At 42.0% G+C, this 13,350-nt stretch overlaps 1 protein-coding gene across 1 annotated transcript in view; it reads left to right on the top strand.

Moving 5' to 3' along the window:
- spg21 (SPG21 abhydrolase domain containing, maspardin) overlaps positions 1-13,350 on the top strand; it is a 43,096-nt gene that overhangs the window by 28,559 nt on the left and 1,187 nt on the right. The window contains exons 4-8 of the mRNA XM_086026035.1: positions 92-172; positions 3,723-3,868; positions 4,148-4,256; positions 4,318-4,425; positions 12,552-12,692. Of these exons, the coding sequence (XP_085882161.1) occupies positions 92-172; positions 3,723-3,868; positions 4,148-4,256; positions 4,318-4,425; positions 12,552-12,692 (585 nt within the window). The remainder of the gene's footprint in view (positions 1-91; positions 173-3,722; positions 3,869-4,147; positions 4,257-4,317; positions 4,426-12,551; positions 12,693-13,350) is intronic.

Below are 13,350 nucleotides of genomic sequence, written 5' to 3'. Positions count from 1 at the left end.
GCTGATTCTTTCTCAGTCAAAAATGTAAATCGTAGCACTGTGCCTTGTTTGGTTATTTTTGAAGATGCTACCTGCATTTTGTTTGTTTCAGCTTCAGTATCCAGTGTACTGGGATCTCGTGGAGTTCTGTGATGGGTTTAGGAAGCTGCTCGATCACCTGCAGTTAGATAAAGTAAGCTTTTGTTGTTTTAACATTACTTTTTGGCATGTTCACCATTTCACCTCCCAGCATTGTGTATGTTGTCATTTACTTTTCCACATTTACACATTTGTGAACTTTGTCATTTGTCTTTGTTAAAATAGGGCATTTTATTAAAATTTACTTTTGAATTGCTTGCTATGCAAATAGCTTGGGTCTCTACGAGTGCCTGCCCACCCATCATTAGTGAAATTAAACATCCAAGTACTTTGTTATAGATATCCTCTTCTTCTTCTTTAATAAAAAAAAGAATAATTATGTAATACCTGTAATTGAATATTTACACGTACCCCAATCAATGTGCTCACATACCCCATGGGGTTTGCGTACCCTAGTAGAGCGTGCATATTTCTATGTAGAGAAGATATCTGTGAACTACGAATTTGGAAGAACACAACAAGAACTCTTAACTGACATTCAATAAATGTTGAGTCTTCTTTATAGGACTAGCTGTTCCCGAAAGTTCAGCACAACAGATGAAGGGTTGGAAATATCCTCTTGAGTGGAGTGGGACTTGGCACCGATAATCACGTGGTGCCCCCGCCCGGCACATCATCAGTGGTGTGCCTCGACGTCATTGGGTGTTTCGGCCCTTTCCACAAGGCACCCTCTGCGGAGGTTGGCCCACCACAGGCTGATCAAACCCGGGTGTGTGTCGCACGGTGGCACCACCTGGTCACTTGGCAGCCCATGTTGCGTCCCTGCGTTTCAGCCACAGCCAGTGACTGCTCCGCTCTACTACTGTGGCAAGTTCTTTTATTGCCCTCCATTGTCCTGCCTTCTGATGCCCACTTCCTTCAGGAGCTTTGTGGTGGACTTGGCTACAAAGCCTCTGCAGCCCACCTCCACTGGCCACACCTTCACGCTCCAGCCCCGCCCCTGTGCTTCAGCTGCTAGGCTGGCATGCCACAGCCTCTTCCGTTCGTATGCCTCATCAATCGCATCCTCCCATGGGACTGTTAGCTCAACGATGAGGACCCGCTGGCAGGATTCAGACCATAGGACCAGGTCTGGGCGCAGGTTTGTCACCGCTATTTCAGGTGGAAAAGTGAGCCTCTGGCTGAGGTCCACCCGCATTTCCCAATCCCGGGCTCCGGTCAGTGCGCCTGACTCCGGAGGAGCTGGCTTGGTCCGCGGTTTCTCCCCTTCCCGAACGAATAGCGTTTTCTGTGGGCAGATAGTCTGGGGATTTAAAGGCATGGCATTTGGTGGTTACCTTCTTGTTCTCAAGTTTGGCAGCCAAACACTTCAGCACCTGATTATGGTGCCAGGTGTATCTTCCTTGTGTCACACTTGTCTTGCACCCCACCAAGATGTGTTTGAGGCTTGCTGGGACTGCACCCAGGCGACAGGCTGGTTCTTCTCCATACCAGAGATGTAAGTTGGTTGGAGAGGGCAGGACATCATACGTGGCCATAATGATGAAGCTTAGCCTATTAGCCTCCATGCTCCACATCTCGTTCCACGTGATCATGCTCCTTTCCACGCGCTCCCACCCCATCCAGCGGCCTTGCTGCGCTTGGGAGACTGCTTTGGCACTCCTGGCTACTTCTTCATGATGTCGCACCTCCTCCACCACCATGTGCCGCCGTTCGGTTGGAGTAGCCTTTTGCCATGTAGGTGTTGCTGCTTCCAAGCCAATGCCACCTCTGCCCAGTTGGACATGCCCCACTATATCCCGGTACCTGAGGGCAGTCTTTGCTACCTCGACTGCTGTTGATGGCTTCCATTTCCTCCCTGTTGCTAGGGTTGGAGCAGCACCTCTGACAAATGGAATCTTGAAAGATAGATAAAAGTGCCTGACTTTTTGACTTATACAGTGTAAAGTAAATTGTTTTCTCTTTTAATCCAAAGATCCATGCTTGCCTGATTGCTTGCCCGCTGCCATTCGCTGTCTGCCTCCTGAGAGTTGACACGAGTTTAGCGTAGCTAATTATCAGAAATATAACCAGTCGGGGTTCGTGTGCACATTCATGCTCTTGTCCGCTTCAGCCTGTGTAAGTGGAGAAGTGATCGCCACAGTATTTGTGATTTTGTGAAGGTGATCATGATGAGATCAGGTTTTATGTCAATAAATCCAAACTATTGTGCAGAACACTTTTATACTTTCACAGGTTGAAGTGGACAAGAGTAGTAATGTGCATTTGCATTTTGGTGGCGATCGGTCATTTTAGACAACAGAACTGACAAAGCGAGCAATATTACCGCGCTTGCCTCCCTCCCGTGACGTAGACTGCTGAGACCAAAAAAATAACAAGCCGAGCTCCAAAAGGGGGGCGAGCCAATTTTTCATAAATCTAATCACAAAAAAAGCCCTTAAATCACTACAGAGTTTTTTTTTTGTGGGACTGGGGGCGGGGGGGGTATTTTAGTACTGATGTCATTTTACATGCAAACGTATTATATAAGTGCCAATGTTATGCTCATCCAAGTGTCTCTTTAAAGCCGGGAGAGCGTATATGCCATTTTCTTTTTTTTACTACAATTCTCGGTCTCTTAGCCAAGGAAATGCATCAGAATATACATGCGACGATGTCGTGAGTTGTCGGAGGATATCCAGAATTTTTCCGAGGTGTAATGGAGGAACAGTCGATCGGCAGTGATATAGACGACACGCTCGCGGACTTTAAAGCCGTGAAACCATTCAAACGTGATGTATGGTTAAGATATATGTTCGTAGACAATGACAATTTCAATGTCTTTGTAAGAGAACACAGCATGGTAATTACCACTCGATTTTTAAAAAAATTTTAAATAGTGCTTCACTTGCATCGTTGATTGAAATAGTAAAGGTTAATAAAGTTGGGCCTGTGTGAAAGCTACGTCTAAGCTCTCAATTTTTTAAAAATTATGTTTCTATCTGCAACAGGGACTGAGATATTCATTATTTTTTTAGGTGGCGAAAATTTCAGGTTTTCAAGGGTGACTCCAAAGACGACCGTATGTTTAAGAGAGATGTCTCACGAGGGGCTTCAGGCTTTAAATGGGTTAAAGGGGAAATCAACCCAAACACATTTTATGTTCCCAGGAGGCCCACTAGTTGAAACACGGCATTCTGATTAATATTGCGTTTGTGGAATATGAGTTAAGCAGCTTCAGAAAATAGGTCAGCCGTGATTGGTCCTGACCTGATCCCTGAGCAGTTTTGATGTAATTTTCAGTTGACAGAAGTGACAAAATGGCCGCCCCCAGAGATAGCTAAAAACGGGTGGATTAACGCTTACTCGACAAATGCAATATTTATCAGAATGCCTTGTTTCAACTAGTGGGCTTGCATAGAACATATTCTTGAAAAAAATGTTTGGGTTGATCCCCCATTTAAGGCACTGGCATGTACCTCGTTGTTTGTATGTATGACAAAGTTCACAAAATGTAAAACTGCTACATTTAGTGAACAGTAAAGAAAATAATACCTTTATGTATACTTTTTGTATTTTGTTTGCTTTTTTCTCCCTCTTGTGCACTTTTATTTTTTTGTTATTTTTAGTCTTTCTAATGATAATCCTGTCTTAACATGATCAAGGTTCATCTTTTCGGTGCATCCTTGGGTGGCTTCCTGGCCCAGAAGTTTGCAGAGTTCACATGCAAGTCCCCCAGAGTTCACTCTTTGATTCTGTGTAATTCATTCAGTGATACCTCCATCTTTAACCAGACTTGGACAGCAAACAGGTTTTCCCTCAATATTTGTGCTGCTTGATACTGTAACGTGGTGAAGGGCGTACTCGCACTGGGCAATCCGTGCAATGTTTGAGCCCACGTGGCATTTTAAAGTCTAGCTTGTGTGAGTGCTCAAGTACATGCCAGGTTGATTCAAGACAAAGAAGCAGAACTAATTCACAAAACATCAGTTAGGCAGTTATGGGGGATTCTCGGTCAAGTCCGGCACGGATAGAATGGCCTGGTGTGAGTATGCCCTTAAAACAAATTAATTGCATTATCTTTGCTTAGTTTTTGGTTGATGCCAGCTTTCATGTTGAAGAAGATTGTTCTAGGAAACTTTGCGAAAGGACCCGTCGACCCAGAAATGGCCAGTGCAATTGACTTCATGGTAGATAGGGTAAGGAGATTTGTGCTCCTCTGTTCCTCAGTGAAAGTAATGACAAATTCATGTGCTGTAGCTGGAGAGCCTGAACCAGAGAGAGCTGGCATCCAGGTTAACACTAAACTGTCAGAACTCATATGTGGAGCCACACAAAATAAAGGACGTCGCTGTGACTATTATAGATGTAAGTGATTCCTACTTACATGCATATAACATGTTGTAGAAGCCAATAACGTAATAACAGCCCATAACATAATAATGGCCCATAACGTAACACATTTGCCCATTTTTAAATTTAATAGGCCCATAATGTAATAACTGACCAGTAACGTGAGAAAAATCCTGAACCTATAACGTAATAACTTTTTGCCAATAACGTAATAACTTATTACGTAAAAATCACAAGGGATAAGGACCAAGCCCGGTCGCGAACAGTAAATGCTGGAGTGAGCTTACCTGCTAACCCACAGCACTTCTACAATGAATGGCTCAACACGGAGCTTATCTAACCAAGTGGCCGGAGATTCCGGAGACCTGACAAACAGAACCAGGTACTTGCAGGACCACTGCTGCTGCTGCAACTAGCGATACAGCCGCAACTGCTAGCCATTAGCATAGAAGCTAACTGGCTCTTCTCGCAGTGTTTGACGGCGCAGAGCGAGCTGGTGGACGGCGCTCGGTGCCCGGTGAGTTCTGTTTTGTCTTGTGTGAGACACGCGCATGTGACAGAAACCCAAGATGACAGGCCCTAAGAAGCCACATTCAGCAATAGAAGAGGAATTGGAGGAGATAAAAAAAATCTCTTTGCAAAGTGCTGGAACAAACGGACACAATAGCTAAACAGCAAAGAACTATTATGGACCTCATGGAGGAAATTAAAGTCTTAAAAATGCAAAATGACGAAAAGGATAATAGGATTAATGCTTTGGAACGACGTATTGATGATCTTGAACAGGACAGCAGAATAAACAACCTAATAATCACTGAAATGGCGGTGAAACGGTGAACGATCATATGCGGCGGCAGTGAGGACGGGAGACGAGCCCTCGGAGAATGATCTGCAGTCGGCGGAGCAGCAAGTGATGACATTTCTAAACGATAAAGGCATCAGCGTCAACACAAAGGACATAGAAACATGTCACCCCCTACTGAGGAGGGACAGCAAAAGCTGCAAGGACCCTATTGTTTTTGTAGAAATTATTATTATTATTATTAATAGTGGTGACAAAAATTGGCATTTTTTACATTTCTAACTATTGCACGGAGCCCGTTGAATGAATCCGACTGAAAATTTGTCAGAAAGGCCTCAAGACATTGATCTTGCTCTACGCCGAATATTGTGACTTTTCGGTGAAGGGCGTGGCCTTGACGGTGCCGCAAAATCTGATTATTCAACGTGACAATAAATACAGTTTTAACTTGACTCAGATCATCCAAACTTCTCAAAATTTTTCATATTTGATGATAGCCAAGGGTTGAAGACATCTATGAACTTATTTTTCATCGTAGTGGTAGCGCCACCTCGTGGCTGAAGGAAATACATGTTTTTTTTCTTTGATGTGTTTATGCTAGCAGGTTAACCAGGTCCACCTCATCTTTGCTCGGAACGGTGTTTACGACTTCCTAATATTAAAATACGAAATTTGTGATTTTTCGCTGTTGCCATGGCAACACTCAGTTCGCCAAAATAACGCTCATTTTGAGGGTCTGAACATGCTTGCAATCTCACGAATCTTTGCACATTCATCAGGCCTGGCAAAATTATCAATTTTTTTTTATTTGTTTGTGCAACTTGTAAAAGATGACTCGCTAGTGCCCCCAAGAAATTTTTTCAAATTCAGCCCCGGTTATACTTTTCACTTAGATCGACAACAGTTCACGGCCAACAAAAAAGTCCCTTGGAGCCATATGCTAAACCAAACAGGAAGTCGGCCATTTTGAATTAAGTTTAAAGTATGAATTTGCTCTAAACATGCATGAAATCTCACGAAACTTTGCACACACATCAGACCTCGTGAAATCATCTTTTTTTGTTGTTTTAAGTCTCAATTGTTGCACGCTTCACCAACATGTATGAAAATTTGAGAGTATATAAAACAGAAAGAGACTTAAAACAAAGCCTCTTGGTACCATATAATAAACCTAAGAGGAAGTCCGCCATTTTGAATTTACTTTAAAGTCTGGACTCACCTTGACTACAAAAGCTGCTGTAACTTTATCCACGTGATAATTTTGATGATTCAATTCCGATCTGCAAGCATCCCAAGGTGCCAGTACCCCAGCGTTGCCAGGGCTGAGAGGGCCCTTTATAGCTGCTTGCAGCTCTAGTTATTATTATTATTATTATTATTATTATTATTATTATTAGTCCCTATTGTTTTTGTAGAAATTATTATTAGGGCCCAAGCAGCGAGAGCTGCAAGGACCCTATTGTTTTTGTAGAAATTATTTATTTATTTTTTTCTGACTAAATGATCGCATTTTTGACCCCCTAAACATGCACGTAAACTCACCAAACTCATTGGGCTTGGCGAAAAATTTTATATTTTAAAGTCGCCGTAAAGGACGCACACAAAATGGTTCTGTAGCGCCACCTAGAGTAGGAAAACAAAATAGAATTCCAGTCCGTTTGACCTCGATCTACGAAAATTGGCAGGCACATGTAGCCCCCCCAAGACGTACAAAAAAAGTCTGTTACAGCCATAGTCTAACATTTATATGAAGTGAGCTATGAATTTTTGAATGTCCAATTTTGGACCATTTTTGGACATTTACAGGGTGCATACTTTTGCACCCATGTCCTGGAGGATTCATCTGATTGACTTGAAACTTCGGATATATCATCTTAAGACGTGGGGAAACAACTGGGAATTTTATTTTGAGTTTTCGATAAACTATATGACGGGGGCGGGGCATCAAATTTGGCGTAATTTTTTTCTTTCGCCATACAGGAGAAAAACCTTAATAACTCCCCTGCACATATTCCAAAAAATCCCAAACTTCACCTGTATGTAACGAGTCGCGACCTGAAGACATCTATATGATAATATTCCATTATACATTTAGCGCCACCTAGTGGCAAAAATAATGTCATTTTTTACATTTCTATTTACTGCTCGAAGCCCGTTGAACGAATCCAACTGAAAATCTCTCAGAAAAACCCTCAAGACGTTGATCTTGCTCTACGCCGAATATTGTGACTTTTTGGCAAAGGTCGTTGCCTTGATGTTGCCGCAGTGTCTGATTATTCAACGTGACAATAAATACAGTTTTAACTTGGCTCAGATAATCAAAATTTCTCGAAATTTTTCATATTTGATGATAGCCAAGGGCTGAAGACATCTACAAACATATTTTTCATCGTAGTGGTTGCGTCACCTAGTGTCTGAAGGAAATACATGTTTTTTTCTTTGATGTTTTGAATCCTAGCAGTTTAACCGGATACACCTCATCTTTGCTCGGGAGAGTGTTTACGACTTCCTAATATTAAAATAGGAAATTTGTGATTTTTCGCGATAAGCTGTTGCCATGGCAACACGCAGTTCGTCCCCCCAAAACAACGCTCATTTTGAGGGTCTGAACATGCTCGAAATCTCACGAAACTTTGCACATACATCAGGTCTGGCGAAATCATCAATATTTTCTTATTTTTTTAGCAATTTGTGAAAAATGGCTCGCTAGCGCCCCCTAGAAATGTTTTAAAATTCAGCCGGGGTTGTACTTTTCACCTAGATCGACGAAAATTTGGTGGTATGTGTAACAGTTCAAGGCCTACAAAAAAAGTCTCTTGGAGCCATATCCTAAACCAAACAGGAAGTCGGACATTTTGAATTAAGTTTAAAGTATGAATTTGCTCTGATTAAAATAGCTGCTGGAACTTGACCCACATTATAATTTCTTCTAAAAAAGTACTGAGATTTGATAAAAGTCAAATCCTGAAGACATTTTTGAACTTATTTTTCATCGTATTGGTAGCGCCACCTATTGGCTAAAGGAAGTACATGTTTTTTTCTTTGATCTTTTTCTCATGGCAAATTAACCAGGTCGACCTCAGAATTGCTCAGAAGACTCTGTAGACATTCCTGATGTTAAAATACGATATTTGTGATTTTTTTGTTAAAAGCTGTCGCCATGGCAAAGGGCTGTTCGCAAATAAAACCACGCTGATTTTGACAGTCCAAACATGCATGAAATCTCACGAAACTTTGCACACACATCAGGCCTGGTGAAATCATCTTTTTTTTGGTTTTACGTCGCATTTGTTTAAAAAATTGCTCGCTAGCGCCACCTATAATTTTTTTTAAAATCAGCCCCAGTTGTAAATTTCACCTATATCTTCAAAAATTTGGTTGTATTTGTACAGGTCATGACCTACAAAAAAGTCTCTTGGAGCCATGTGCTAAACCTAACAGGAAGTCCGCCATTTTGAATTTACAATTCGACATCATATTGACTTTAAAAGCAGCTGTAATGTGATCCACATGATAATATCTTGTCAAATTTTCACACATTTGATGAGAGTCTACACCTGAAGACATCTACGAACTAACTTTTCATCGTAGTGGGAGCACCCCCTACTGGTAAATGAAGTACACATTTATTCTTTCAATTGTCTCTCCTGGTAGGTTAGCCAGATCTCCCTCATATTTGCTCGGAAGAGTGTTTAGGCCTTCATGATGTTAAAACACGAAGTATGAGATTTTTCGCAATAAGCTGTTGCCATGGTAAAGCCCTGTTTGCCAATAACACAATGATGATTTTGAGAATGTAAACATGCACGAAAACTCATGAAACTTTGCACACATAGAAGGCCTGGTAAATTAATCAATAAGTAAATATTCAATTGTGCAATCTTTAAAGGATGGCTCGCTACCGCCCCCTAGAAAATGTATCAAAAGTGGCCCCGGTTACACGCTTCACCTACATCTACGAAGATTTGATAGTATATAAAACAGAAAGAGACCTACAAAAAAGCCTCTTGGTGCCATATGCTAAACCTAAGAGGAAGTCCGCCATTTTGAATGTACTTTCAAGTTTGGACTCACCTTGACTGCAAAAGCTGCTGTAACTTGATCCACGTGATAATTTCGATTATTCAATTCTGATGTGCGAGCATCCCGACGTGCTGGTACCCCAACGTTGCCAGGGCTGCGAGGGTCCTTTATAGCTGCTTGCAGCTCTAGTTATGAGCTTGTTACCTTGCATCAGGAAGCAGACATGCCAAATAAGTTAGATTTTGTTGACCCTGATATTAATTTCTATGGTGAAATTGATAGCAGGTGTGAATATTATCAGAATTACCATATTCCTGTAAATCAAAAAGACGCATTGTCGATAATCCACTTAAATAGTCTGAGTCTCTATGCAAACTATGAGAAAATAAGAGACTTTCTTTCAGATTTCAAAACCCCTTTTGACATAATTGCAATCTCAGAAACATAGATAAAGCATGATAGGCCCGATAACTTTAATATTGAAGGATATGAAATGTTTAAACAAAATAGAAACTACAAACGTGGAGGGGGGGTTGTAAAGGTATGTCAAGAATAACCTGTCCATAACGAACACAATGTTCAAACATAAGGGTGTCCATATGTCCATTTGGAACCAGGACACGCTAGGCCGCAGTTCGATGATCGACTGTGTAGTCGTATCATCGGATTTGTGACCGCATGTTTTGGCGCTCTTGTGAGGAGAGGGCGGAGCTGTCAACTGATCACCACCTGGTGGTGTGTTGGTTCCGATGGTGCGTGAAGATACCGGTTCGACCTGGCAGACCCAAACGTATTGTGAGGGTCTGCTGGGAACGTCTGGCAGAATACCCTGTCAGAAGGAGTTTCAACTCCCACCTCCGGCAGAACTTTGCCCACATCCCGGGGGAGGACGACTCCCTCTTTTTCAAGACTCAAGTTTGAAAAAAGTTTTTTGAACACCAAATTAATTTTTGTACAGAAAATAATTACAGTACATCTGAAACAAATGATTTTAACAATATATTTGAGAGAAAAGGCATGTTATTTTGCCTCATTCAAATCTTAATATCTCAACATTTAAATATGTAATCACATTCGTAAATGAATGACTTCTGGTTTTAGAAATGTAAATAAACCAATCCATTGTGATCAAACAACAAAATTGCAATAACTGCATTAACCAATCAAAGTGAAGTCTAACTGTAGTCTTGAAACAAATATGAATAAGGAAAAACATTGCAATAAAATAATGCAAACTGGTTTAACTTGAGAGTAGCTGAGATCTATCGTGACAGAACATTACTCCTCACAAACCATTATCTGCCTCGCTGTGCTCAGTGTCGCTGTCCTTAATCCCATCCTCTGGCTCCTCCCATAGCACGTCATCCTCACGTGACAGGGGTTGCTTTGGCCTGCGGAGTCAAGTTCAGCATTCGCTTCAATTATATCTGGTGCCATCAAGCGTCGTGAATGGGTGTAATGTCTAGACCCCGAATATAAGACAACCCCCACTTTTTCTGTCTTATTTCAATGCAAAAAACACAGTCGTATATTCGGGCTAATACGGTATATATACACAGATATATTATAAGATAAGATAAGATAAGAATGCCTTTATTGGTCCCACAGTGGGGAAATTTTCATTGTTACAACAGAAAAGATATAGGTCACACAGGGACGGCGGCATAATGTAGCCATTAATGTATAACATTGACGGCAAACATTTGGGATCAAACCTATGTAAATATGAGCAGTAACATGTGTATATACACATGCATATACACACCAACATACATCTACATAAAAAGTATGAGGAACACTCATTTTGGCCTGTACATAGTACAGAGGAAAAATACTCTAAGTAAGTGACAGTGCTGTAGTGAAATGTAAGGAACAGCATTGGATAAAAATAAAACTAGACTAACAGTAGTGGGGAATGTTGAGTATTGCACGGTATTACAGTAGTGGGGAATTTTGGGTATTGCACGATATGAGCTCAGGTGCAGGACTGCACAATTGCTCTAATGTCCGCCAGTTTGTCGAGACTACACAATGTTCTTGTTAAAGAGTCTGACAGCAGCAGGCAAGAAGGAACGGCGGAATCTCTCCTTTGCACAGCGAGGGTGTAACAGTCTGTCACTGAAGGTGCTGTGGAGTGCTGTTAGGGTGCCCTGGAGGGGGTGGTATTTCCTTCCACTCTCTGCGGACGACTGTCAAATCTATATCCCGCTGAGCAAAAAAGACACCTTCTCCATAAGACCACTTTTGTCCTGCCTATAGGACATCAAAGACTGGTTGTCACTGAATTTATTAAAATTCAATCAACAGAAAACAGAAGTTATGGTCTTCGGGCCCAGTGGCTCGTCTGCATCCCACCTTGTTGACCTGGGCCCCCTGGGTCTCAAACTTGGGTTTTAAAATGGACAGTGATCTTAAATTGGACCAGCAAATCAGTGCTGTTGTAAAGTTGAGCTTCTTTCACCTTAGACAGCTGGCTACGGTAAAGCCCCTCCTTTCCCATCAGCACTTAGAAACAGTCATCCATGCCTTTGTTACATCTCGGCTGGATTACTGTAATGCACTTTATTATGGAGTCAGCCAGTCCTCTCTCAAACGTCTCCAGTTGGTCCAAAATGCTGATGCCCGCCTACTAACTGGAGCTTGGAAGATGGAGCACATAACACCAATTCTGGCCCCCTTTCACTGGCTCCCAGTGCATTTTAGGGTTCAATTTAAGATTCTCCTATTTGTCTATAAGTCATTAAATGGCCTCGCCCCGGCGTACCTCTCTGAGCTCCTCCATTCCTACGCACCTTCCCGCAGCCTCAGGTCTGCGGACCAGGTGCTGTTCAAGGTGCCGAGGACCAAGCGGAGCCTCAGAGGGGATCGAGCCTTTTCAACTGCTGGTCCTTCCCTTTGGAATGACCTCACATTGGATGTGAGACATACCCCCTCTTAGTCCATTTTGAAAACCCGGTTGAAGACAATTTCTATTCTCTGGCTTTTGATCGGACCTGAAATTTTCGGCTCTTTTCCGGTGTCTTTTTTATATAGTATTTTATGTTAATTTATTGATTCCACTTGTTGTATTATGGCCTTTTCATTGTTTGTATGTAAAGTGCTTTTTCACAGCTCTCGCTGTTATGAAATGCCCTATATAAATAAAAATGTATTGTTCAGTTATTACATTATGGGCCTATTACATTTAAAAATGGGCAAATTTATTACGTTTTGGGCTGTCATTACGTTATTGGCTTATACACGTGAATATGAATGCAAAACATTCCTTCGTACAGCAGCTCTCATAAGCCACTGTGTTTGTTTTTACACTACTTAGGTTTTTGATCAGAGTGCACTGTCTTTAGAAGCAAAGGAAGAGATGTATAAATTGTTTCCCAATGCCAAACGAGCTCATCTGAAAACTGGTGGAAACTTCCCTTACCTTTGCCGAAGTGCCGACGTGAACCTCTACATACAGGTATGTAATTTTTACAGAGAAGACCCCCGTTTTTGCGGAGACAATCTGTAAAGCAGGGCTGTCAGACAAACCCGAACCGCGGCCCTCATCATACTTCTCACTGCCCTCAGAGTGAATATTGGAATTGTGAAACCCTACAGACTAGGGTGGTCCTTAAAATTAAAAGTTAGAAATTCTAAGCTCCAGCCCTCTAAATTTGTTGAAATAGTTGAAAAACCTCTTCTAGTGAAGTTTTGTCTAAATCAGACAAGATTTACCCCTGCCTCAATCACCTTGAATTTAGCACATAAGACACCCAAAGGTGCCTTTTTTTGTCTAGAGGTAACTGTGACATAATGATTGAAATTTGTATTAAAATAACAGTTTTAACATCCATCAATCCATCTACACCGCTTATCCACGCAAGTGTCGCGGGGAGTGCTGGAGCCTAACCCAGCTGTCTTCGGGCAGTAGGCGGGGGGCCCCCCGAATTGGTCGCCAGCCAATCTCAGGGCACACAGAGACAAACAAACATCCGCACTCACAACCACACTTAGGGGCAATTAAGAGTGCCCAATCAACCTACCATGCATGTTTTTGGGATGTGGGAGGAAACCGGACTATCCGGAGAAAACCCACGCAGGCATGGGGAGAACATGCAAACTCCACAGAGGAAGGC

This window comes from Filicampus tigris, chromosome 3 (assembly GCF_054856515.1).
Source record: "Filicampus tigris isolate MCC_2025a chromosome 3, RoL_Ftig_1.0, whole genome shotgun sequence".
In the NCBI taxonomy this organism is placed as follows: domain Eukaryota; kingdom Metazoa; phylum Chordata; class Actinopteri; order Syngnathiformes; family Syngnathidae; genus Filicampus; species Filicampus tigris.
The sequence above is the reverse complement of the archived record's forward strand: the minus strand, read 5'-3'. Positions and strand labels throughout refer to the sequence as shown.